Genomic DNA, 25,478 nt, shown 5'->3' with positions numbered 1-25,478 from the left:
AATCTTACAAAAAGTTAGAAAACTGTTACTGTTTTACAAAAAAACAATATAAGGAAAAATCATATATTTTGTAATAGTTAGATAATTATAATCATTTTTGTTTACATCTGAAACTAATTAAAATAAAGAAATGTTTAAATATATCTAATCTGAGTCATCTTCCAATTTAGTTTCCAATTATTAAACCGATGAGATTGAAACTAAGGTGATGATTGTTTTGCTAGTTTTTAGATTTTGGTTTTTGGTTTTTGGTTTTTAGATTTTACCTTTTAGTTTTTGGTTTTTGTTTTTGCAGACGATTTTAGTTTTTTCAAAAACACGAATGTTGATTTTAGATTCTGGTTTTTTGGTTTTTAAGTTTTTTAAAAAAATTTTAATTTTCTGTATATTTATCCTTTTTTAAAGTTTTGATTAGTAATTTATTTAATTTAAGAAGTTGTCTATTATTTTTTAAACTTGACTTAACTTTACATAAAACTAGTTTTAATTATTAGTTTTATTTTATTGACAAGTTTTTTTTTTAAAATGTTATCTACAAAGTATTATTTTGGTCATAAAGTCTTATAGTTTATAAACATCAAATAGTAAAATGATGAAAAATAATTTTCTAAATAATACAAAAATTAATTAACAGTAATATTTACGTATTATTTTAATAGTTAACTTTTATTATTAAATTTAGTTATTACTAAGTTTAAAATTGTAAATGAGTTATCATGTATTTCAGTATAGTAAAGCAAAAAAATTTATGAAGATCAATTTGTTATAAGAAAAATCAATTTTTATTAGGTAGAATATCATTCACAATATACTAATTTTATTATATTTAATATTAGTTTCAATTAGCGTAGATATATAATTGATGCTTAACAGTAAAATTGTTCTTTTTCTATATTAATGGGGTTTTTTATGAAACACTTTTTTTGAAAACTCCTATATTAATGGGTTAATATAGAGAAAAAAATATAAATAAATAAAAACTCAAAAGCCAACGTAAATAGTCAAAAACCCATGAAAACTTGTTTTTGGTTTTTTGTGTTAAAAATAGTTATTTGAAAAAACTAGTTTTCCTACGTGTTAATGAATCCATTTTTTTGAAAATTTTGATTGTGTGAAAAATAGATTTTGGAAAAACAAAAACCAGAAATTAATTTAAAAACTACAATCAATCAAGCTCTAAGTTAGTCTCCATTTTAGCTTCATGGAATTTGTGTTAGCTTCTCTCTCATCTCATCTTCATGGAACATGAGCAATTTTCTTTTGCTCATGTTCAACGCATCTCTCTTCTATGTTTAAAATTCCAGACTTGATGCAATTTCGTAGACTAAGTAGAGCCTCTTTTACATAAAATTTAGTTCACATATGGTATAACTCGTGAGTACCTTTTGTTCCGCCGTGTAATAAATAAGAAATGAGTATCACATCAAGGGTTAGATTTTTTTTGTAAATTTTGTTTGTTTTTTCCTTCGTGGGTTGGGTTTCTATAAAATTTGGAATTTTGCTAGACCTCTCAATTCTACGTGGATGTGAGTGGAACCGCCCCGTGACCTCTTTCTCTTCTGTCTCTTTTCACCTAATACCATTACCAAAGTACCAAACACTCGACCACCTCTCTAAACAACACAAACACCCACATTTATATATATACATATTGAGAAAACCACATACGCCATATATTTATTGGCCGTACTTTGTATCTTTGGCCAAACCTAAAAAACAAAAACACACCTTATATTTGTAATTGATTCTTGTCGTATAGATGCCCCAATTCAGTTCATCCCAAGCTCCCATTTTAATCCTCCCCGTTCTCATTATACTTCTGTGTTCAACGCAAACACAATGCCACACCAAAGGGCTACGATTGCGACCAAGAAACCAGAAGATTGTGAACTCTACGAGTCAGACACAAAACCCTGAAGAGGAATTCTTGAAATGGGTTAGATACGTTGGGAGCCTTAAGCACACGGTGTTCAAGGCAGCCAAGAACAAACTCTTCGCTTCGTATACACTCACTGTTCATAAGAAACACAACAAAGGTGACTTCACTAAAATCCAAGACGCCATAGATTCTCTGCCTCTCATCAACCTCGTTCGTGTCGTCATCAAAGTTCATGCTGGAGTTTACAAGTAAGTACAATTCTTTTTTTTTAAAGAGCTATATATTAGGTGAGTTGCTTCAGTTTGGTGCAATTACTATTAGTATTTAATCAAAACATATACTGTTTAGTTATTGTTTAAGCAGTTCATCTTAGTTTATTTTTCTCTTTTTTAAACCATGAGGAATAGTTGACAGAATATTAATTAGGTCGATCATCTTTTTACTAGTATGTTACTTTAATTAGGTCGATCTTGCAGGTATATTGTTTATATAAAGAATTTTGTGTGGTACATTTTGCAGTTGATCAAATACCAACTTGGTACCACATCATCTTTAGATTTATGTTCATTTTTTTTTAATTTTCAATGTGTGGATGTAACTATATTCCAACAGCCTGAACCGTATAGATACTGGAGTTTTGTCTCTATACATTTTGCAGTTTTGCAATTTGTTTTCACTCTAATTAAGTGACACCGTCACACCGGCCATATCTTTTATCTTCGTCCTTTCCTTGCATTTGCATGAGCCAAAAGTAATCACGAAACTGAAAGAGTTTAAACACATATTGCCAACAAATAATATATCGATCTCTCTCTCTCAAAATCAACACAACTATATGATCTCGTGAAGCCAGGAATTTTGTAATATGCGTTTAATGTAGAGTAGTACATGCACTATCTATATAATTATAATATATATCATATTGAATTTAATAGTGAATTTCTGGGTACTATCGAGTTATAAAGAGTCATGGGTCCACATACACGGATACACTCTGCCATCCACAATTTTATATAGTTTGTTTCATACCATAGCTATTCTTCTAACATTTATAATAAAATAATGTAAATAATAATAATAAATTAGTTGTTTTGTTCCGTTTTTGTTTTCCATAACACTTTAAATTTAAATAATATAATGACCTTTTTGATGTAAAAAACAATAATGATGAAAAAAATTGAGGAAATGTGTGTAGGGAAAAGGTGAACATACCTCCAATGAAGGCATTCATAACAATAGAAGGAGAAGGAGCAGATAAAACAATAGTGCAATGGGGAGACACAGCACAAACACATGACCCAAGAGGCAATCCCATGGGCACCTTCAACTCTGCCTCTTTTGCCGTCAACTCTCCTTTCTTTGTCGCGAAGAACATCACTTTCAAGGTATAACTTCCTACCATTACCATACTTGTTGTGTGTCATTTTATCTGGATGGATCAGTTTTGAATCAATCTTCTGTATTCAGAACACGACACCAGTCCCCTTGCCAGGCGCGGTTGGAAAACAAGCGGTGGCATTGAGAGTGTCAGCCGACAATGCTGCTTTTTTCGGGTGTAAAATGCTTGGTGCTCAAGACACTCTCTATGACCATTTGGGAAGACATTATTACAAAGACTGTTACATTGAAGGATCCGTTGATTTCATCTTTGGCAATGCCCTTTCTCTCTACGAGGTAAACTCATAGTATGGTCTACATATGTTGTTACCCTTTTTATAAACTACTTAAGTAGCACTTTTAGATTGGTATTTTACTCTTAAGAAGTGATGTTTAAACTAGGGGTGTCACGTGCACGCAATAGCGGATAAGCTAGGAGCAGTGACGGCGCAAGGAAGGAGCAGTGTGCTAGAGGACACAGGATTCTCGTTCGTGAAGTGTAAGGTAACAGGGACAGGAGTATTGTACCTTGGGAGGGCATGGGGTCCCTTCTCAAGAGTCGTATTTGCTTACACCTATATGGACAACATCATCCTCCCTAAAGGCTGGTACAATTGGGGCGACCCTTCACGCGAGATGTACGTATACTACTCCTCTTTCGACCACACAACTTTTTTTTCTTTAAAACTACATACTACATAACGAAACTATATATCATATCAGTGGGATTCGAATATAACAACTAACGGACTATAACATGTAAACTTTGGACATTTCAGTCCAACTTTGCAAAACATGATCTCGTTGCCTCGTCCATTTTAGAGTGTTATGTCCCCACCACCACACCACTCAACATCTTTCAACCGACTTCATTTTTGTCTTATTGAAGTTTGTGTGCGCATGCATTCCTTTTATAAATATTGAAGTTTAAAGCCATTAACGTAGGCGTGCATAGTCTATTCTAGTGCTCTAATATGCATACACACAGCATCAAACATTATCATCAGAATATCTAAATATTAATGTAAAGAAAGAAGTAAATGAAAATGTAAAAAAAAACAAATGTGGATGCAGGACGGTGTTCTATGGGCAGTACAAGTGCACGGGAGCAGGAGCAAACTATGCAGGGAGGGTGGCTTGGGCAAGAGAGCTCACCGACGAAGAAGCTAAGCCTTTTATATCTCTTACCTTCATCGACGGCTCTGAATGGATCAGACTCTAACCATTACTCTTTTTTTCTTTTCTTCACTCTTTATACCTGATTAATAATGTAAATTTTCCCAATAAAATGACGATACATTTTTAAAAAATAAAATTCACACAGACCTCGTCTTCTTGTAATCTTGTATGATAACTCAACATTTGATCCTGCCCACACATTTTAATACTATTTTTATGTCACTAACCATACTACAATCTATTTTTATAAAGTATCTTTTGTCACACCAAGACTTTGGCATTTTAACCGGACTGAAAAATCAAAACCAAAACTAAACCGATATTCACATATCGGAACCGGAACAAAAACCAAATGTGTAGGCTAGTCACACCAATGGAAGTGAAGATTTATGTAATGTGAAGATGACATTAAAGTATAAATATAATATTACAAAGATCAATAATTGCAAAGGTCAAACCTCTTAAAACAAAACCAGCAGAGAAGCTAATGATCATCAAAGACAGAACACACTCCATCACTGATGTCGAAACCAACGACAGCTCTCGTCTTCCTAATCGCTGCTTTCTCCTTCCCCGAAACCTCACTACTACCACACACTCTTCCTCTCCTCTCCCTTCTCCGACAACGCTTCCATCGCCTCAAACCTCCGCACCCTCACGCGCCGCCCCCACGTCGCCGGCTCATTAGCCAACGCTTTTAGTGAAATGAAGTTTGAACAGAAAGCTCTCTTGGGCACAACAATGGAGGAAGATGCTTGAGAGAGAAAAGACAAAATAAGGAAACTTTCTGTTAGCTTCTCATTAACGTAGTCAAATGACTATATACAATTGTTGTAACAACCTAACCGGAACAAACCGGGTATCAATGTACAAAGACTAAACCGAATATACATAACCGACATTCAATATATCAATATTCCCCCTCAAGATGGCGCATATATGTTAGTAATGCCCATCTTGCCTAAGAGATGTCGGAAAGGATTAGGATAGAGTGGCTTAGTGAGCAAATCTGCAAGCTGATTTGCAGACCTTACATGAAGAGTCTTGATCTGCCCCATCTTCACGCGTTCTCTAACAATGTGGCAAGCACGTTCCATGTGTTTTGTACGTTCATGGAACACAGAGTTGTTTGCGATATGAAGAGCCGCTGTGTTATCACAGTAGAGAGGAGCAGCCTCAGAAATATCAAGCCAAAAGTCTTCAAGAAGATTCCGAAACCAGAGCATCTCTCGGACTGCATCAGACATGGCGCGGTACTCAGATTCTGCAGAAGAGTTGGAGACCACATCTTGTTTGTTTGATTTCCAAGAGATCAAAGCTGGTCCAACAAACATACAAAATCCAGAAACGCTACGTCGAGTATCAGGACAAGTACTCCAATCTGCATCAGCAAACACAGAAAGCTTCAGGTCTGACTGAGCTGGGTAAAACAATCCTTGACCAATGGTGCCTTTGAGATAGCGTAGGACTTTGTACGCAGCTTGTAGATGAGGAGCTCGTGGAGCTGAAGTGAACTGACATAGCTTATGCACTGCAAAAGTGATATCAGGTCGAGTAAAGGTGAGGTACAACAGCTTCCCTATAAGGCGTCGGTAAGATTCCTCATCAGATAAGAGTTCACCATCCTCAAGCGAGAGTTTGATGCTAGGATCCATTGGGATAGAGGAAGGTTTCGAACCAATGAGACCAGTTTCTGTCAAGAGATCAAGAACATACTTTCGCTGACAGATGTTGATACCAGTAGAAGACCGAGCAATCTCCAAACCGAGGAAATAACGAAGAGTGCCCAAATCTCGAAGCTTGAAGGATGTTTTCAAAGCTGTTTTGAGCAAATCAGCAGCTTTATCACAACTGCTGGCAATAATTATGTCATCAACATAGACAAGAACTGCCATGTAAACATCTCCAGAATTCTTCAAGAATAAAGTGTGATCACCAGAAGAAGTATGAAATCCCAACTCAAGTAAAGTTGTAGAGAACTTCAAAAACCATTGGCGAGAAGCCTGTTTTAAACCATATAATGATTTCTTGAGCTTGCAAACTGCGTTGGGAGGAAGAGATTCCCCCTGTCTTGCTGCATATCCAGGTGGTAAAGTCATGTAAATCTCTTCCTCGAGATCGCCATTGAGGAAAGCATTGGAGATATCGAGTTGAGAAAGAGACCAGCCTTTTGCAGCTGCAACAGCAAGAAGGAGCTTGACAGTGGCGAGTTTGGCAACAGGAGAGAATGTCTCGACATAGTCCAAACCTTCCTGTTGGGTATAACCCTTGGCTACAAGGCGAGATTTATATCTTTCCAATGTTCCATCAGCGTTTAGTTTCACTTTGTAGACCCACTTGCAGCCCACGGCTTTCTTGTCCTCAGGTAAAGAACAAATCAACCAAGTTCCATTATCCTCAAGAGCAGTAATCTCAATGTCCATTGATGCACACCATTCCTTAAACTTGAGCGCTTGAGCATAGGTAGAGGGCTCGGGGATACTATTAACAGCGTTAATAAATATCATATAAGGATCGGACAGAGCATCATAAGAGAGAACGTTGGAGACAGGATGTTCAGTAGAAGAGTTCACTGCATAGCAATGATAATCCTTGAGGTGGCTTGGTGGTTTGGAGACTCTGCGAGTACCAGCTGAAGCAGAATCAACGGGATGATCAGATAAAGGTTCATCACCGGATGTAGAGGCTTGATGATCATGAGTAGCCATACCAACAGGTGGGAAAAATATTTCAGCATCATTGGTAATGGCAGGTTTATGAAAAGGAAAGATATCCTCATAAAAGACCACGTTACGGGAGATGAAGATCCTATTACTTTGAAGATCCAAAAGCTTGTACCCCTTGTATCCAGAAGGATAACCAAGGAAGACGCAAGCTTTAGCGCGATCTTGAAACTTATGACGATGCGCCGGTGAGGTGTTTGCATAGCATAAACATCCAAAGGTCTTCAAATGAATATATTCAGGTTCCTTTTGATGGAGAATCTCGAATGGAGTCTTATCGTTAAGGAGAGATGAAGGCGTCCTGTTGATAAGGAAAACTGCCGTGAGTACACACTCACCCCATAGAGACAAAGGAACATGAGACTGAAAGAGAAGAGCCCTTGCAACGTTAAGGATGTGTTGATGTTTGCGCTCTACCACAGAGTTTTGTTCAGGTGTCTCAGGGCAGGAATGATAAGAGATAATCCCTTTGCGCTTATAAAGATCATCAAAACGTAACTCCGGTGCATTGTCTGAGCGCACAGACTTGACCTTTGTGTTGAACTGCGTTTCAACCATTGAGATGAAGGAAGGGAACACTTGCAGCACATCACTCTTATGCTTTAGAAGATAAATCCATGTAACACGAGAGTGGTCATCGACAATGGTGAGAAAGTAACGATGACCATCTTGAGTTTCTTCAGAGAATGGACCCCAAACATCGATGTGAAGACGTTCAAAAATGGTTGAACACATATTTTGTCGTAAAGGGAAAGGCAACTTCTTTTGTTTAGCTCGTTGACAAATATCGCAATGTACTAATCCTTTATTCTTAAGTTTTGAAATCCCAAGTACATTTGCAAGATTGTCTAAACGCGTAAAAGAGGTGTGACCGAGTCTGCGGTGCCAAACAGAAGCATCAATAACAGAATTTGCAACAAAAGAAGGTGAAGTAGCTTCTTCATAAGCTGAATCCTCTCCATCCAAGATGTACAGGTTCGCTATTCTTCTACCTCTTCCAATCATCAATCCCTTGGAAAGATCCTGAATTAGACAACATTCAGGATCAAAAATAATCCGAGAACCAAGGTCTGTGGTTAAGGAACTGATACTGATAAGGTTCAAACGGAATGCAGGTATGTATAAAACATTCTGCAAAGTGACAGCTTTGTTGATAACAACAGAGCCAACTCCTCCAATAGCAACTGTTTGACCAGTGGGGAGATTCACATGATGCTTAACGGATGTATCAAGCGTAACAAATAGAGATTTGTCATGTGATACGTGGTGTGTCGCACCAGAGTCAATAATCCAAGTTTTCACAGTAGTCACACATTCAGAGACAGTAAGAATACCAATGAAACTGAATGTGGAGGGTGAAAAGAAAATACCAGAAGGACTAGCAACAGACTGACTAGACTGACTGATGGAGACCTCAGAGTTACCAGAACTGTAGTTCACAGAAGAAGCAGGCTGAAGCTGAGACGAGAAGTAGGCAATAAAGTTCTGAATCTGATCCTTACTCATATTACCAACCAGAGAATCAAGACCACCAGTGAATGACTTGTCGGAAGTAGTGACATTAGCAGCTACAGCAGGGGAAGAGGACGGCTTGCCATGAATGGGTTTACCTTTCTTCCATCCAATGGGATATCCATGGAGCTTGTAACAGCGATCAATCACGTGTCCCTCAATGCCACAATGAGAACAGGTAGGTCGATTTGTCTTCTTTTGAAAAGCGTTCAGAGATCCTGGTGAAACCGCAGACAAACTGTCTTGAGAGACAGTCTGAGGCTCAGGAGAAGCTTGAGAAGAACTGATTTGGTAAGCAGCATGAACCAAAGGAGAGTTGAAACTTCGCTGACTGTCATCTTGGTCAAGGATGTTGCAGATTTCAGCCAAATCAGGGAGAGGCTTCTTCATGATTATTTGACCACGAATACTGGAGTATTTATCATTCAAGCCAGCTAAGAACTTGATGGTTCTGGAACGATCAACCTTAGCTTGAGCTTGACGTTGGCCAGCGCAGTTGAGACCATGACAGCACGCACAAGGGTCAACAACCTCAGAGCTATCGAGATTATCCCAAAGAGTTTTCAACGTCGTGTAGTAAACCGACAAATCCATCGAACCCTGACGTAGATCTTGGATTTGTTGAACGAGTTGGAAGGTCCTGGGTAAGTTGGTTTTGTGAAAACGATCGTGGAGATCCTTCCAAATCTGAGCAGCATCATCAAAAGAAAGAATACTACCATAGATTTGTTTGGAGACCGAGTTCAAAAGCCAAGATTTAACCATACTGTTGCACCTAGACCAGATTCGAAACAGAGGATTACCTTCAGCCGGACGAGGAAGAGAGTTGTCGATGAAAGCGATTTTGTTCTTCGCATCCAGTGCTATCTTCATCGCAGAGCTCCATTGACCATAGTTCGATCCATCCAGCTGAACCGAGACAATCGACAGACCTGGATGATCGGCGTGATGGAGAAACAACGGAGAGTGAACGCTATCTGGGTTCATCAGTGCAGCAAGAGCAAACGGATTCTCCACGAGCGGAGCTGGAACAGCCTCGGGAACAGAGGCGGGGCTAGCAGCGGGAGGGTTCGAGCTACCTGCACGAGCGAAACGACCTGTACGGCGATTGCGACGAAGAGTGACCACCATCGGAGCAGAAAACGATGAAAGTTAGATCGATCGAAGCGGAAACGGAACGAGAAAACGATGTTGAGCTAGAGCTCAATGCTCTGATACCATTTTAGGGAAATGAAGTTTGAACAGAAAGCTCTCTTGGGCACAACAATGGAGGAAGATGCTTGAGAGAGAAAAGACAAAATAAGGAAACTTTCTGTTAACTTCTCATTAACGTAGTCAAATGACTATATACAATTGTTGTAACAACCTAACCGGAACAAACCGGGTATCAATGTACAAAGACTAAACCGAATATACATAACCGACATTCAATATATCAATAAACGCCGAAGCTGCATCACACGTCCTCTCCTCCTTCACCTCCTCCTCCCTCAAATCCCACCTCGTAGCTTACAAAGTATCTCTAACGTACCCAGTCCATCGCTCACTCTCACTCACACCAACAGAATCGTCAAAGTCCATCATCGCTTTCTCTCTGGAGCAAGAACACCTCGGAGACAACCCTTACGCAGACGAAGTCACGCCTACGTTCCACGCCTACGCCAAGTCAGGCGACGTCTCCGGCCCCGCGGCGTACGCGAACTACGGACGAGTCGAAGATTTCTTGGGCCTAAACGTCTCCGGCGCCGTCGTGGTCGCGAGGTACGGGGAGATTTACAGAGGAGATATAGTGAGGAACGCGTACGAGGCGGGAGCTGTAGGCGTGGTGATATATACTGACGAGAGAGATTACGGCGGAGGAGAGGAGTGTTTTCCGGAGAGTAGGTGGATGCCGCCGAGCGGGGTTCAGGTGGGTACTGTTTACAATGGGTTGGGTGATCCGACGACTCCTGGGTGGGCTAGTGTTGATGGGTGTGAGAGAGTGTCGGAGGAGGGTGTGGAGCTGAGGGGAGACTCTCCGGGTATACCTTCTCTGCCTATCTCTGCGGCTGATGCGGAAATGATCTTGAAGAGTGTTGTCGGAGGTGTTGGGCCTGGGCCTGGGATCTTGAACTTGAGCTACGTTGTGAGTTTGAAAAGTCTCAACCTTTGTTAGATTTTGTGTTTTTTTTTTGGTGTGAAAGATTTGAACTTTGGTTTCAGGGGAAGACTGTTATAGCTGAGATTGAGAATGTTATTGGAGTGATTGAAGGTGAAGAAGAGCCTGATAGGTAGTATTAGTGAAGCTTTATGGTTGTATTTGTTGTAGATAGGTACTGATGACTTGTGTGTTTGGTTTAGATATGTGATTCTTGGAAACCATAGAGACGCTTGGACTTTTGGAGCTGTTGATCCCAACAGTGGAACTGCTGTTCTCTTGGAGGTGAGTAAAGCTTCTTCCTTCAAGTCAACTTGTATGGAGAAAGTTTGTAAATGGTTTCATTATCTTGAAACTACTGTAGATTGCACAAAGGCTAGATAAGCTTCAAAAGAGAGGATGGAAGCCTAGACGGACTATTATTCTGTGCAATTGGGATGCTGAGGAGTATGCTCTGGTGTTTAGTCTCTACCTCTACTTTTGTAATGTGGAGGCAGCAGAAAGTCTTTTTTTAATGTTTTTTTTCTTCTGTAGATTGGGTCAACAGAATGGGTAGAAGATAACAGAGAGATGCTAGCTTCAAGAGCAGTGGCCTACTTGAATGCAGACTGTGCGGTATCTGGCCCAGGTTTTCGTGCTTCCGCGACTCCACAACTCGATGACTTGATCAAACAAGTGGCTAAAGAGGTATGTAATTAAGTCTTTATCGCTAAGCTAATCTTGAATGGTAAGTATCTTTTTGTTATAACAATCTGCAGGTCCGGGATCTAGATAACACAACACAAAGCATTTATGAATCGTGGATACGATCAAACAACTCTGGTGTGGTAAGTGAAGAATAACACTACGTTTAGATACTTAGATTACAATTTTTTGTCTCATGGATAAACTGATTTGTATAACTTTGGTATGTGAAGATAGGAAGATTAGGGAGTGGAGCATCGGACTACGCATCATTTGTGCAACATGTAGGTGTTCCAGCAGTTGACATGCTTTTCGGAGGAGGTAAGAGTCTGAATCAGCCACTCACACTAACACTAGATGAACTAAACGTCACTAGGATTTAGAGACTAATCATTGTTAAAATTAAATTAAAAAAATAGGATATCCAGTCTATCACTCTATGTATGATGACTTCACTTGGATGGAAAAATTTGGAGACCCTATGTTTCAGCGACATGTGGCAATAGCTAGTGTTCTAGGTTTGGTGGCTCTTCGGTTAGCAGGTGATGAGTTCTTACCTTTCAACTATAGCTCCTATGCATCAGAACTCAAGGTAAGTCAACATGAGTCAAAACAGTTAATGAGTGAACATATTGCTGTAATAGTATTTGTCTACCTGTGTAAACAGAAAAGCGCTGAAGATTTGGAGAAGGAGATGTTAGGACAAACCGTAGATGTCTCTCCGTTAATCAAATCAATCCAAGATTTATCTACAGCTGCACAAGAGATTAATATAGAGAAAGAGGTAATGTCTATAAGTTCCATATTTTGACAAAATGTAAACAAGTAAAACTGTGGCTTCACTGGACTGTGCAGGAGGGAGTAAAGGGAGCTCTGAGAGTGAGAGAGCTCAATGACAGGTTAATGATGGCGGAGAGAGCTTTAACAGACAGAGATGGACTCTCTGGAAGAACATGGTACAAGCATTTGGTGTACGGACCATCTAAGTACGATGACTACGGATCAAAATCATTTCCTGGAGTTGATGATGCAATAGACAATGCAAAGAGGGTAAAGACCAAAGCTTCTTGGGAACATGTTCAACACGAGATATGGAGAGTATCTAGAGCTATAAGACATGCATCACTTGTCTTAAAAGGTGAATTGAGATGATGATATCAAGAATGCTGTTATCACAATGTGTAAACATACTGAACTCAAAGCTCACACTGTTGTACAGTGTACACATTAAAAAACCATCTTTTAACTTTGAATCCAAATTTAAGTATTCTGCTCCGTCCACCTCCTCTTGAAGAAGCCCAATGCTACTGAAGGCCCATTAGTAAGGCCCAAAAACATCATTAGAAGCTCGTTTTCATGTTATTGCCATCATATCCGAAGTGCGACGACGGTCACCGTTCAGTTAAAAAGTTTCAGACCAGCCAAGACGAGGAAACGATGCTTAGCCACGCCACTTGCACCCGGAAAACACCACTCGTGTTCAATTCTCTTGGTGTTTCCGGCAGTCACAATCGAAGGACTCTAACTGCAGCTGGTTCGTTTGGTTACAAAAATGTTTCACTGAGTTCTGCTCGTGTCAACTGGTCTGGTCGTTCCGGGACTGGGTTTGGCCATCTGGGTCGGGTCTCTTCGGTCTCAGGTGGAGGTTCAGGTGATTCCGGCGGAATTGGTGGTTCAGGTGGTGGTGGGGGTGGTGATAGTTCCGGCGGTGGAGGTGAAAATAGCGGCGGAAACGGAAACAAGTGGTCGTTTCTCTCATGGTAAATATCTTTTGTATTCCTCCTCTCTCTCTATTGTGTAAAGATTGTTTCTTTCAAACGCAAGTTCGAGTAAAGCCTTATCAATACACTGTGTTATGTTTTGGCTTGGTGGTTCAGGTACTTGGCTCTCCTCTCGGATTATCCTGTTTTGACCAAATCTGTGACATCAGCACTTTTGACCCTCATTGGTGATTTGATCTGTCAGGTAGTGTGTTTGTTTGATTCTCTCTAGTTGTCTTTCAAGCTTGGGTTCTTAATGTTCATATATATAACCTCTTATTCAAAACTTAAGATTGCTTATCCTTGTTGATCTTGGGTTTCAGCTTACAATCAATAAGACCTCATATCTAGACAAGAAGAGGACACTCACGTTTACCATCTTGGGCTTAGGGCTTGTCGGTCCAGCATTACACTTCTGGTATTTTTTTTCTTGCATCTCTTATTGATATACATGTTAACTTTCTCTGTGTTGTATATAGTGTCAAAGCTATATTACTTTCCTGCTAAATGGTTGTTCATTTGATGAGACTTAATGCATTTGTTGGATCTAATACTTATACTTGCTCTCTGAAATCTCGCAACTTCATTAGGTACTTGTATTTGAGCAAAGTGGTGACGGCTTCTGGATTATCAGGCGCAGTTTTGCGACTTTTACTTGACCAGGTAGCAAGTTTTTCCTGTTCTCCGACCAACCTTTTATGTTTCTATCTTGTGTTAACACCAATTGTTTTTTTTTCTTTGGTTTTGCAGTTTGTTTTTGCTCCAGTTTTTGTTGGAGTTTTCTTATCAGCTGTTGTGACACTTGAAGGAAAACCATCAAATGTCATACCGAAGCTAAAGCAGGTTTGGATCATCAAGAGCATTTTTTTTTCAGGAATACAAAGTTTTTATAATTTGTATTATTTTATCGGCGTTCTGATTGAATCCATGAATTGGTGGTTCTGTAGGAGTGGACTGGTGCAGTGCTAGCGAATTGGCAGCTATGGATACCGTTTCAGTTTCTTAACTTCAGATTTGTTCCACAAAACTTCCAGGTTTGATTATTAAAATACAGTTCCTTCACCGTTCTGCTTGAAGTTTGTTCACTGGATCCGAGGATGAATCAGTGTCTTGTATTTGAACTGCAGGTACTGGCTTCCAACGTAGTGGCTTTGGCTTGGAATGTGATCTTATCATTCAAAGCTCACAAAGAAGTTGTGCCAAAGTAGGAATGTTTTCGTTCACTAAAGCTACATTGTGTTGTTGGATTGTAATCGGCAGAGTTTTGGGGACAGATTGCTTGTCTGCTGATGCAAATGTTTGATGTTTCAAACTAAATACTTTGGAATCTCTGCACTTGACATTTTTATAGATGTAGAAACAAGCTTCCTATTTAAACGTTTTGCTTCCCCACATCAACCTTTCAAGTTTATTTACCAAGCTGAGTAACCAGTTTCCAAATAGTTATTTCAATGCATTGGTCACTTTTATAGTTAATTCAGATCTCAGGATTGTGTTTCTTTTAAACGAAATTTCAGAAGGAAAATTTTTAAAGTTTACCAGACCAATCAACAATCCTCAACAAACAACAAAAATATTAAAGTCTCCAACACTTCCAATAATGCGTTAAGGCATGTGATCATGTATATTGAATAAAAAGCAAATCTAACACAATTCCAATTGCGTTTTCGTTTTCAACTTATTCTCAGCGCGCACTTCACAATGCTTGAAGCTCACAGACCAATGGTCTTTTGAAACTTTGTAATCTGGTTCAGGAAGATCCATGTCATCTGCCAAAAAAAAAAAACACGATCATCAAACATCTCAGAGACAATCCTGAACTGAGTCTTAAGATAGCACTGATAAAAAGAGTGAAAAAATGGCTATTCTATTACCATGACGTGAGGGGCGATCCTGACGCAGTAAACAGGGAAACCTGTGTAGAATTTAAGAGGTCCTCCTGACTTCAAGGTTTGCATGGCACAGTCGAGCGAACCCGTGTATGGATACTTCCCCTGAGCGTCCGGTTGCATTTTCTGGATCTGAGTTTTGACATAGTCAAATGGAAGACTGCAAGCCGCAGCGCAGAATCCAGAAACAGCACTTGCTCCTGCCCAACAACAATCACACACAACCATCAGACTCACAGACCTTGTGAAAGTCTAGTGCAGAACCACTCTAACTAGTCTTAGATTCGGAAGAGAAGCTTTACCTACGACCGTAGAAGTCTCCCCAAGACCGAGATTATCCCTCATGTACTCAGCACTCTGATCATAAGAAGCAAGCATCCCCATGTTCAAAGCCATAGCTCTGACCACAGTGGGACCACAACCTTTCCAGAGCGCCAAAACTCCTTCATCAGCGCTGATACGGTAAAGCGCATGGAAGGCATTGGTGTAGTTCCTGCGCTGAGCTAACGGCAAGGTGTTATCAGCTTGCATTCTGATAAGCGCCAAATCGGCTGGACTACCAACGCAAGCACCAATAGCACCAGCTGTCAGACCACATAGAGCCTTCTGATACAGAGGTAGCGGCTTCCCATCGTTAGCTTCAATTGCTTTTGCAGTCAGCATCCTGATAAAAATTCATAATGACAACTTTTTGATTAGTACATAACGCAATAAATAAAGAGATGGGCTCAAGATGATTTAACTGACTTGAAGGATCCAAGACGGGCTGTGGTGTAAGTTGCTTGCCTCAGCAAACCAGCAGACAATCCCTATTGGAGATTAAAAAAAAAAAAAAAATCTCAGAAAACATCTTCTTCATAGCAAGACAGAGAAAAGATTGTTTGGATTACAGATCAACCACATGGACACACATATAAGTAATTGTTAAATAAGCTTCAATACCAATGAATCAAGATAGATCTAAATAAAAAAAAAGAAGAAGAAATATTTATACCTTGTAGAAAGCACCAATACCATCATTCTTCAACATGTTCTTGGTCACACTGACTGCAGATCCCTGACCTAGTTGAATCCTCACCTTCACCACCACACAAACAGCACATGTCTCAATCATCTCATTATGTAAACTAACATAAATGGTTATGCACCCTAAGAGCGTAACTCTAATCAAATTCCAGATCTGAACTAAACAAACACATTCATCTAAACATTTTAATAACACACAAACGAGTTAGCGAACCAAAAACCAGATCTGAGAGAGACATTAACGTACCTTGATCATGTCAATCGGCTGGATAACGCAAGTCGCGAGCATACCGGAGGCTCCGCCATTGACGAAGGGCTTCACGGCGGTCCAGACACCAGTCGGAGCAACTTTCTTCTCTTCCGCCATCTCTTTTTTTCTTTGGGGATCGTACGGAGTCGAAACGAGAAGAAGAGAATCCGCGGAGAGAAAGAGATAGGCGGAGAAAGATACACACACACACTTGGTGGAGAGGAAGCGAAGAAGTAAAGCTTAAGCCTTTTATATAGTACTAGTTAGATTAAACAGTAGTACCACCTAACTGAACTTAACCCTTTCGATTATTTTTTTAATTTGTGGATATTGTTTCGTTTGAGATCTGAATCTTAATTTAGTCTAATTTTTATTTTTATCAAGCATTCACTTAAGTCTCGTTAAGATGTTTAATCCATTTTCAAAAATAAATAGGACCTCGAATTATAACTTTTTAATTAAATTTATTGGTATTTTTGATATTTTCTGGTCCAAAAAAATTCTTAATTTTGAATTGACATTTTTGTTTGTATTTTTATTTGTTAAATACGAGACTTTTTGGCATTTTGCACGCCGTAGGAGCTAGTGGACCAGTAGAGCTAATTTTACGTTGCAGATTGATAATGTTGATGCCATTATACAAAAAGCTATTCAACAATAACGCTTCTGAGTTCTGACTGTGTTACAATTATAGGGAAGAAGGAAAAAAGAAAGAAACACATCAACATATTGTTTTGGCTTTTCGAGGAGGTATTTTTCCACTTGACTCCTCTTGATTAGTATATCAAGTTTTTATAAAAAAAAGGAGGTAACACACTTAACACTACATGGACGTATAACATATTTTCGATGGATAATATTTTACACTTGCAAGAAGATGAAGAAGAAAGTTTTGTACAACAAAAGCTTTTGATGATGAACTCTGGTGTAACTCACAATGGTCGATTTACCAATGAATTGAAGCAAGATTTTTTTAAAATATAACAGCAAATGCAACGAAAATTGTACAGGATAAAACAAACATGAATCATAACTTGAAAAAAAAAAACACATTTTTGGTTGTTCATCGCTTGAAAGAAGGTGGTGGTCAGTAGTCTTCACCTTCATCGTCTTCATCGTCTCCACCTTCAGCACCTACCTCCTCATAGTCCTTCTCCAGTGCGGCCAAGTCTTCACGTGCCTCAGAGAATTCACCTTCCTCCATTCCTTCACCAACGTACCAGTGAACAAAGGCCCTCTTCGCGTACATCAGATCAAACTTGTGGTCGATCCGTGAAAACACCTCTGCAACTGCAGTGTTGTTGCTGATCATGCACACCGCTCTCTGAACCTTAGCGAGGTCACCTCCTGGGACAACAGTTGGAGGCTGGTAGTTGATTCCACATTTGAAACCAGTTGGGCACCTGCAAAACAAAACCCATGCCATAAGAAGTGTGTTTACAACAGCAACTTGTTTCAGTTTGTAAGATCATTACCAGTCGACAAACTGAACAGTCCTCTTGGTCTTAATAGTACCCACAGCAGCATTAACATCTTTGGGAACAACGTCTCCACGGTACATCAAACAACAAGCCATGTACTTCCCGTGCCTTGGGTCACACTTGGCCATCATGCTAGCTGGCTCAAACACGGCATTAGTGATCTCAGGGATCGATAGCTGCTCATGGTAGGCCTTTGCGGCTGAGATGACCGGAGCGTAGGACGACAGCATGAAATGGATACGGGGATAGGGAACAAGGTTGGTCTGGAACTCAGTGATATCCACATTAATGGCTCCGTCAAACCTCAACGATGTTGTCAAGGAAGATATGATCTGGGATATCAACCTGTTGAGGTTAGTGTAGGTAGGCCTCTCGATATCAAGGGATCTGCGGCAAATATCGTAGATAGCTTCGTTATCCAAGAGGACAGCAACATCGGTGTGTTCGAGTAGAGAATGAGTTGAGAGAACACTGTTGTAAGGCTCTACAACAGCAGTAGAAACCTGATATCAAAAAGGTAACGCATCAAAAACAACAAAAATAAACATTTAATGAGTTTATTTCTCTAAAAGTACCTGAGGAGAAGGGTAAATGGTGAAGCCAAGCTTCGACTTCTTTCCATAATCAACAGACAAACGCTCTAGCAAGAGAGAACCCAAACCAGAACCAGTTCCACCACCAACAGCGTTAAACACCAGAAAACCCTGCAAGCCAGTACAATTATCCGCAAGCTTCCTCACACGGTCGAGACAAAGGTCCACAATCTCCTTCCCAACTGCAATTACACAACTTTCAATCAACCATTCGAATAATCACTAACTAAGAAGAAACAGACAAAGGAAAATGTTTTTCTTTCTCACCAGTGTAATGTCCTCTTGCGAAGTTGTTAGCAGCGTCCTCTTTCCCGGAGATAAGCTGCTCCGGATGGAAAAGCTGCCGGTACGTTCCGGTACGAACCTCGTCGATAACAGTAGGCTCGAGATCAACGAAGACAGCTCTGGGAACATGCTTCCCAGCACCAGTCTCGCTGAAGAAAGTGTTGAAAGCGTCGTGCGCAACACCAACCGTTGTATCACTGCCCAATTAAACAAGAGACGGTTACAATTAGGTTCAGAAATGGAGAAATTAGGTTAGAAGATATATAAACCTGGGCATCATGCCGTCGGGCTGGATCCCATGTTCGAGACAGTAAAGCTCCCAGCACGAGTTTCCCACTTGGATCCCTGCTTGTCCTATATGAATGCTTATGATCTCCCTCATCTTCGCTTAGAAACCCTAATTGGTCTGATCGTCTTGGGAGGAGGAGGGAGGCGAGATCTTGTTTTTGATTACTTTTGGTTTGAGTGATTATTTATCGAAGGGGGTTTCTATAATTGGTTGGGGTCCGCTAAATTTGTGACAGCCTGCCTTGGGTACTGTGATTAGACAATATACATGAGATTCGATCTGGCGGGTCTTAGATATTTGTATCACCCGGTTTGTGTATCATACCGGATTTTACGAATCTTCTGAAAAACCAAACCGAACTGACCGGTTTAGCCGTTACTTTGTTACTTTCTTTTAATTTCGGGGTGTGTTAAAAAAGCTGATTCATTTCTCGGTTTATCTATAATCCAATTTTCGGATTTGTTAAAAACGGGAATTGAATTTAAAAATGATTTGTGAATTTTCGATTTATGGTATTGGTAGGGGTGGCAAATTGACCTTAACCAACTAAATCGATCTTCTTGGTTTAGTTGTTCAACTATTTATTGAGTTTATATTTATTAGGATATTGTGCAAGTGATTGTCCGGAAATGATAATCCTCTAAAGATTGCACATGTTATGAGTCTTTAATGTTTTTTTCTATGTTTAGTAACTTACATATGTATTAATTAATGCCGCTATAAAATTGTGTTTTCAAAATTTGAAATGAAGGTTTTCACGTTTTTGTTTTGACTTATCGAGTCATCGAATGGGTAGACAAAACACGAATGATTCGGAAAATGGGAAAAGATCAATTAAACCATATGAATTGATCAAGTTGGATTAAGTAAGAAGAATTAATCTAGTCAACGGGATTACCTATCTAATAGCTCCAGAGTATAATTAGAAAGATTAATGGTTATTCACTTTAGTTAAGTGGACTGATTCAATAGCATTAGTAACTTTGAGCTGCAAGCAACACATATCTTGTTGTTTCTCCATGCATGAACTACAAACCAAGAGAGAAAATAAAAATAAACTGGAATAGCTCATGAAGAGTTTTGTTATGCAAAAAGATGAAAAAGAAAAAAATAAATGATGAACACCAAAATCAAATACGTGTTAGATTAAATAAACAGAAAAAGAAGGAGGAGAGTTCTTGAACAATTCTTTAACTTGAAGGCTACCTTACATTGGTGTTCCTAACATATATATATATATATATATACTAGTGTTAGCACGGACATCATTTTATATATGTATAATTGTATACATTTAATTTATAACAAAATAAAATTTATTTTGAGATTTCACAAACAAACGTTTGATGTTTATATCTAACAACAAACGTTTGATGTTTATATCTAACAATAAACGTTTGATGTTTATATCTAACAACAATCCAACATGAACAAAAATTGAATGTAAATTACTGAACTCTTTTTAAAAACAAAATAAATCATTACAAATGAAACACAAATTGAAGAAAAGGATCTCCTGAACAACTACGGTTAAAATACCAATGTTTTAAGTCTTTTTCTTTCTTCTTTTATATTTGTTTTTGTTTTTTCCAACAATTCTTTTATATTTCATTTTCAATGTTATATTTGCTTGGAGTTGTTTATGAGAACCTACAATTTTGGTAACATTATTTAATATATATATATATATATGTTGATCTGAGTGTAAATAAAATTAGTATTACCATAATTCTGTAAAATTATAAACATGCAAATAAAAAAAGGAAAACCAACCTGATCAGATTAGGTCTTGATTCTTGAACATGAATCTTTCTTGTTTCCCAACCATCTGAATTTCTTAAACCCGTTTGTTGCCTTCTAACACCACATTTTCCTCTCTTATTTTCTTGTGGTGCTTCTAATGTTACTCAGGGGCTTTGTATTTGTGCTTCCATGGGAGCTCTCTAACTCTCGCTCCCTAAATTATCACCTTCACAAGGGTTAAAACATATTCCAGCCGATCGATAATTAATTTAGTTTTTTTTTTGAAATATTATTGAACCTATTTTGTTTAGATTACCTGTTTCAACATGCAGTGTATAGCTTTTTCTAATATCTAAAACATCAAAAGAAAATAAAAGGGTTATAAGATGATTAGAAGAAAAAAGATTCATAAAAAAATTTAAATAAAAAATTATGATTTTAGCATGAAGAGTTTGCAGTGCGCTTGCCTTGCCTACCAGTCATCCATAGCAATATATGTTCTTCTTTCTCTCAGTTCAAAAGAATTTGTTCTAAAGATCATTTTTTGTACTATTGTTTGGCCAGAAACTATGTTGATTTGAATCCAAAATATCAGTCTTGACAGTGGAGAGGATCAATGGAACATTTACAAAGAACTTGATTAGACATTAATCTGCAAATAGAGATGAACTTGAATTTATGGTATTATGAGTTAATGAAAAAGATTTATGGTTTCAGATACAGAGAGATCATGGATGTAGACTACCCGCGGGTAAACTGATTTTTTTTACTCAAAAAATTTGACCCGCTTGACCCGCAAGAACAAAATATGAAATCCGCACCCGCTCCGCTAAAACCCGCGGGTGATCCGCGGATAATACTAATAATATTAAAAATTATTAATTTAAATATTTTTTATTAAAATAACAATAAAATTTAATATTTTAAATATTTTTTTATTAAAAATAACAATAAAATTTAATATTTTAAATATTTTCTATTAAAAATAATAAATATTAATCTATTTATAATTAAAATTAAATTATTTTTTAAAAATTTTCTATTTAAAAATAATATTTTAAAAAAAAAATCTTTTTTTTTTTAGTTTTTGCGGGTTGGCGGATACCCGCACTGAATTTTGGCTGACCCGCACCCGCCCCGCAGCGGGTCAAATGGGGCGGGGCCCGCGGATAATGATTCATATTCCCAGCACTAGATGTAGTGGAACAAATATTAGAGTTTTTATATAAATATAAAAATAAAGAATATATTGAAATCAGCTAACGGATATAAACTGTTTTAATTTGCGGATCATCACCCTTTTTCTTTATATTGAAATCATCTTAGAATGAGAAAAATTAGGAAGTGGGGTTTTTGAATAATTTAACTGCAACAAAAGGTGATGAAAAGGAAAATTCAATTTCTTTTTGCAATATTTTGACCTTCAAAAAAGGAAGATGAAAAGAATGAAAAAACGAGATGAAAATAAAAATATAATTTTGGTTTTCAATATTTTGCCACATGTCTAATTCTGATTTGCTAGGCTACTTATGCTTTAATATATAAAAGATATATATAAACGTATATACATGAATATTTGTCAAAACCTAATGAGATGGACTTGCATTGGCTCATATTTTTGGGTCTAATAAAGGCTTGTGTCATGTGCTTCATTCAACACTTGGTAACCTTATATCAATCCAGCCTATTGGTGAATGTGGGTTTTAGAGCATTTCTAATATAAAATTCAAATTTCTTTTAACTAGAAGTAACTACATAATTGAATTGAGTTTAATCCAATAGTATTTTATTTTTGGAGTGAAAATAGAGTAGTAAACAAAAAAAATAAAATAACTCCATTTGTGAAATAAATTTGTTTACTTATTATCGAATATGACAGTGGATGTAGCGCAAAAAATATATAAAATAAAATGAAATTGAAGTATTTCTTACTTAAAAATAGAATGAAATTGAAGCATTTCTTATTCAAAACTCTATTCTTGAATAAATTATGGAGTGAAGTTTGAAATGTTTTTAGTAGATTTGGCTTAGTTAGTCGAATGCTTGTGTAACTCCTTGTTGTAAATACACATGATGATCTCTAAATTATCAGCATTCATTATCATAATCACTCAATTTTAATTGGTCGTCTATCGTATACGTGAGAATAATTGTCTCCAATCACACATATCAAATGGAACTCGATGATTATTCGTCCAAAGTAATTCATATGTCCTGAACCCGATTTACTCGGACAGTGCTTAAATACAATCTTTAATAACCAAAAGAATGCTTCTCTTGATCACGAAAGCTGCCAAAATGAACTAATACTATCTATGATATGATAGATACCAAAATGATACTTTTCATTTGTTGAAAAAATCCTCAAAAATAACACAAAATACCATAAAACGTTATTCAGATATTACCAAGTTTGAAGTTTATAATTCCATTAACTAAAATGTACTTTATAATTGTTTTACTTAATACAATGATTGTTTAATTCAATTTAAAGACACCCACCCCCAGTGGGAATTATATATGAAATGAAATCCATAATCGGACAAAAGCGAAACCGTAGGACCCAAGGCAGGCTGGCACATCTCGGCGGACCCCAATGAATTATCAAATCTCATTAATTGATATAAACCTAACGGAGCCAAAAGAAAAAAAAAAAACAGAAAAAAGAAGATCTAGTCGCCGCTCATTTCCTTGTCCTCCATCTCCCTCCTCCTCCGAAGCAGACGATCGAAAGAATTAGGGTTCCTGGTGTGAGCGAAGATGAGGGAGATCATAAGCATTCATATAGGACAAGCAGGGATCCAAGTGGGAAACTCGTGCTGGGAGCTTTACTGTCTCGAACATGGGATCCAGCCCGACGGCATGATGCCCAGGTTTATATATCTTCTAACCTAATTTCTCCATTTCTGAACCTAATTGTAACCGTCTCTTGTTTAATTGGGCAGTGATACAACGGTTGGTGTTGCGCACGACGCTTTCAACACTTTCTTCAGCGAGACTGGTGCTGGAAAGCATGTTCCCAGAGCTGTCTTCGTTGATCTCGAGCCTACTGTTATCGACGAGGTCCGTACCGGAACGTACCGGCAGCTTTTCCATCCGGAGCAGCTCATCTCAGGGAAAGAGGACGCTGCTAACAACTTCGCAAGAGGACATTACACTGGTGAGAAAAGAAAAAACATTTCCTTTGTCTCTTCTTATTCGAATGTTTGATTGAAAGTTGTGTAATTGCAGTTGGGAAGGAGATTGTGGACCTTTGTCTCGACCGTGTGAGGAAGCTTGCCGATAACTGTACTGGCTTGCAGGGGTTTCTGGTGTTTAACGCTGTTGGTGGTGGAACTGGTTCTGGTTTGGGGTCTTTGTTGCTAGAGCGTTTGTCTGTTGATTATGGAAAGAAGTCGAAGCTTGGCTTCACCATTTACCCTTCTCCTCAGGTACTTTTTGAGAAAGAAACTCATTAAATGTTTATTTTTGTTGTTTTTGATGCGTTATCTTTTTGATATCAGGTTTCTACTGCTGTTGTAGAGCCTTACAACAGTGTTCTCTCAACTCATTCTCTACTCGAACACACCGATGTTGCTGTCCTCTTGGATAACGAAGCCATCTATGATATCTGCCGCAGGTCCCTTGATATCGAGAGGCCTACCTACACGAACCTCAACAGGTTGATATCCCAGATCATATCTTCCTTGACAACGTCTTTGAGGTTTGATGGAGCCATCAATGTGGATATCACTGAGTTCCAGACCAACCTTGTTCCCTATCCCCGTATCCATTTCATGCTGTCGTCCTACGCTCCGGTCATCTCAGCCGCAAAGGCCTACCATGAGCAGCTATCGATACCTGAGATCACTAATGCCGTGTTTGAGCCAGCTAGCATGATGGCCAAGTGTGACCCAAGGCACGGGAAATACATGGCTTGTTGTTTGATGTACCGTGGAGACGTTGTTCCCAAAGATGTTAATGCTGCTGTTGGTACTATTAAGACCAAGAGGACTGTTCAGTTTGTCGACTGGTAATGATCTTACAAACTGAAACAAGTTGCTATTGTTTCATGTTGCTTTTGTAATTACAATTGCTTTGGTGGGTTTTGTTTTGCAGGTGCCCTACTGGTTTCAAATGTGGAATCAACTACCAGCCTCCAACAGTTGTCCCTGGAGGTGACCTCGCTAAGGTTCAGAGAGCGGTGTGCATGATCAGCAACAACACTGCAGTTGCAGAGGTTTTTTCACGGATCGACCACAAGTTTGATCTGATGTACGCGAAGAGGGCCTTTGTGCACTGGTACGTTGGTGAAGGAATGGAGGAAGGTGAATTCTCTGAGGCACGTGAAGACTTGGCCGCACTGGAGAAGGACTATGAGGAGGTAGGTGCTGAAGGTGGAGACGATGAAGACGATGAAGGTGAAGACTACTGACCACTTTCTTCTCTCAAGCGATGAACAACTAAAACGTTTTTTCAGATTTCTGTTTCTTGTTGGTTACATGTTTCTTTTTAATTCATTGCATTCCCTGTTTTTTATCTCGGTTCAATTCATTGGTAAAGCGACCATTGTGAGTTACACCAGAGTTCATTATCAAGCCTTTTGTTGTACCAAACCTTCCATTATCTTCTTACAATGTCCATTTTTTTGCTTTAGGTACAGTCTTGTGACATTGTAGAGATGTGTTCTAC

At 38.5% G+C, this 25,478-nt stretch overlaps 6 protein-coding genes across 6 annotated transcripts; 4 read left to right on the top strand and 2 right to left on the bottom strand.

Annotated features, from left to right (window-relative positions):
- Nucleotides 1-1,517: 1,517 nt before the first annotated feature.
- LOC106371792 (probable pectinesterase 53) lies at nt 1,518-4,664 on the top strand. Its single transcript, XM_013811895.3, has 5 exons — nt 1,518-2,127; nt 3,075-3,264; nt 3,347-3,553; nt 3,659-3,894; nt 4,331-4,664. Exons 1-5 carry the CDS (start codon nt 1,760-1,762, stop codon nt 4,476-4,478), a joined length of 1,149 nt encoding a protein of 382 aa, XP_013667349.2. The 5' UTR covers nt 1,518-1,759; the 3' UTR covers nt 4,479-4,664.
- Nucleotides 4,665-4,995: 331 nt separating this feature from the next.
- LOC106378991 (probable glutamate carboxypeptidase LAMP1) lies at nt 4,996-12,755 on the top strand. Its single transcript, XM_048743123.1, has 11 exons — nt 4,996-5,125; nt 10,112-10,795; nt 10,873-10,940; nt 11,011-11,092; nt 11,172-11,264; nt 11,342-11,494; nt 11,566-11,634; nt 11,725-11,812; nt 11,911-12,083; nt 12,159-12,275; nt 12,347-12,755. The coding sequence occupies exons 2-11, from the start codon at nt 10,559-10,561 to the stop codon at nt 12,641-12,643; spliced, it is 1,377 nt and encodes a 458-aa protein (XP_048599080.1). The 5' UTR covers nt 4,996-5,125; nt 10,112-10,558; the 3' UTR covers nt 12,644-12,755.
- A 98-nt stretch (nt 12,756-12,853) lies between these two features.
- On the top strand, nt 12,854-14,643 carry LOC125579234 (protein sym-1-like). Its single transcript, XM_048743125.1, has 7 exons — nt 12,854-13,251; nt 13,369-13,456; nt 13,575-13,669; nt 13,842-13,914; nt 14,002-14,094; nt 14,199-14,285; nt 14,379-14,643. Exons 1-7 carry the CDS (start codon nt 12,929-12,931, stop codon nt 14,457-14,459), a joined length of 840 nt encoding a protein of 279 aa, XP_048599082.1. The 5' UTR covers nt 12,854-12,928; the 3' UTR covers nt 14,460-14,643.
- A 119-nt stretch (nt 14,644-14,762) lies between these two features.
- LOC106371789 (mitochondrial dicarboxylate/tricarboxylate transporter DTC-like) lies at nt 14,763-16,804 on the bottom strand. The gene is made up of 6 exons (XM_048743126.1): nt 16,414-16,804; nt 16,135-16,218; nt 15,888-15,949; nt 15,443-15,804; nt 15,126-15,340; nt 14,763-15,020 (listed from the first exon to the last, which is right to left on the bottom strand). The coding sequence occupies exons 1-6, from the start codon at nt 16,531-16,533 to the stop codon at nt 14,964-14,966; spliced, it is 900 nt and encodes a 299-aa protein (XP_048599083.1). The 5' UTR covers nt 16,534-16,804; the 3' UTR covers nt 14,763-14,963.
- Nucleotides 16,805-17,344: 540 nt separating this feature from the next.
- On the bottom strand, nt 17,345-19,306 carry LOC106371787 (tubulin alpha-5 chain). Its single transcript, XM_013811890.3, has 5 exons — nt 19,045-19,306; nt 18,758-18,972; nt 18,473-18,672; nt 17,892-18,400; nt 17,345-17,819 (listed from the first exon to the last, which is right to left on the bottom strand). The coding sequence occupies exons 1-5, from the start codon at nt 19,155-19,157 to the stop codon at nt 17,504-17,506; spliced, it is 1,353 nt and encodes a 450-aa protein (XP_013667344.1). The 5' UTR covers nt 19,158-19,306; the 3' UTR covers nt 17,345-17,503.
- Nucleotides 19,307-23,426: 4,120 nt separating this feature from the next.
- Nucleotides 23,427-25,442, top strand: LOC106369784 (tubulin alpha-5 chain). The gene is made up of 5 exons (XM_048743122.1): nt 23,427-23,680; nt 23,753-23,967; nt 24,039-24,238; nt 24,311-24,819; nt 24,906-25,442. The coding sequence occupies exons 1-5, from the start codon at nt 23,568-23,570 to the stop codon at nt 25,219-25,221; spliced, it is 1,353 nt and encodes a 450-aa protein (XP_048599079.1). The 5' UTR covers nt 23,427-23,567; the 3' UTR covers nt 25,222-25,442.
- The last annotated feature ends 36 nt before the right edge of the window (nt 25,443-25,478 follow it).

The sequence above is a fragment of the Brassica napus genome, chromosome A10 (genome assembly GCF_020379485.1).
Source record: "Brassica napus cultivar Da-Ae chromosome A10, Da-Ae, whole genome shotgun sequence".
NCBI classification, from domain to species: Eukaryota; Viridiplantae; Streptophyta; class Magnoliopsida; order Brassicales; family Brassicaceae; genus Brassica; species Brassica napus.
Note: the sequence above shows the minus strand (reverse complement) of the source record. Positions and strands in the feature narration are given on the sequence as shown.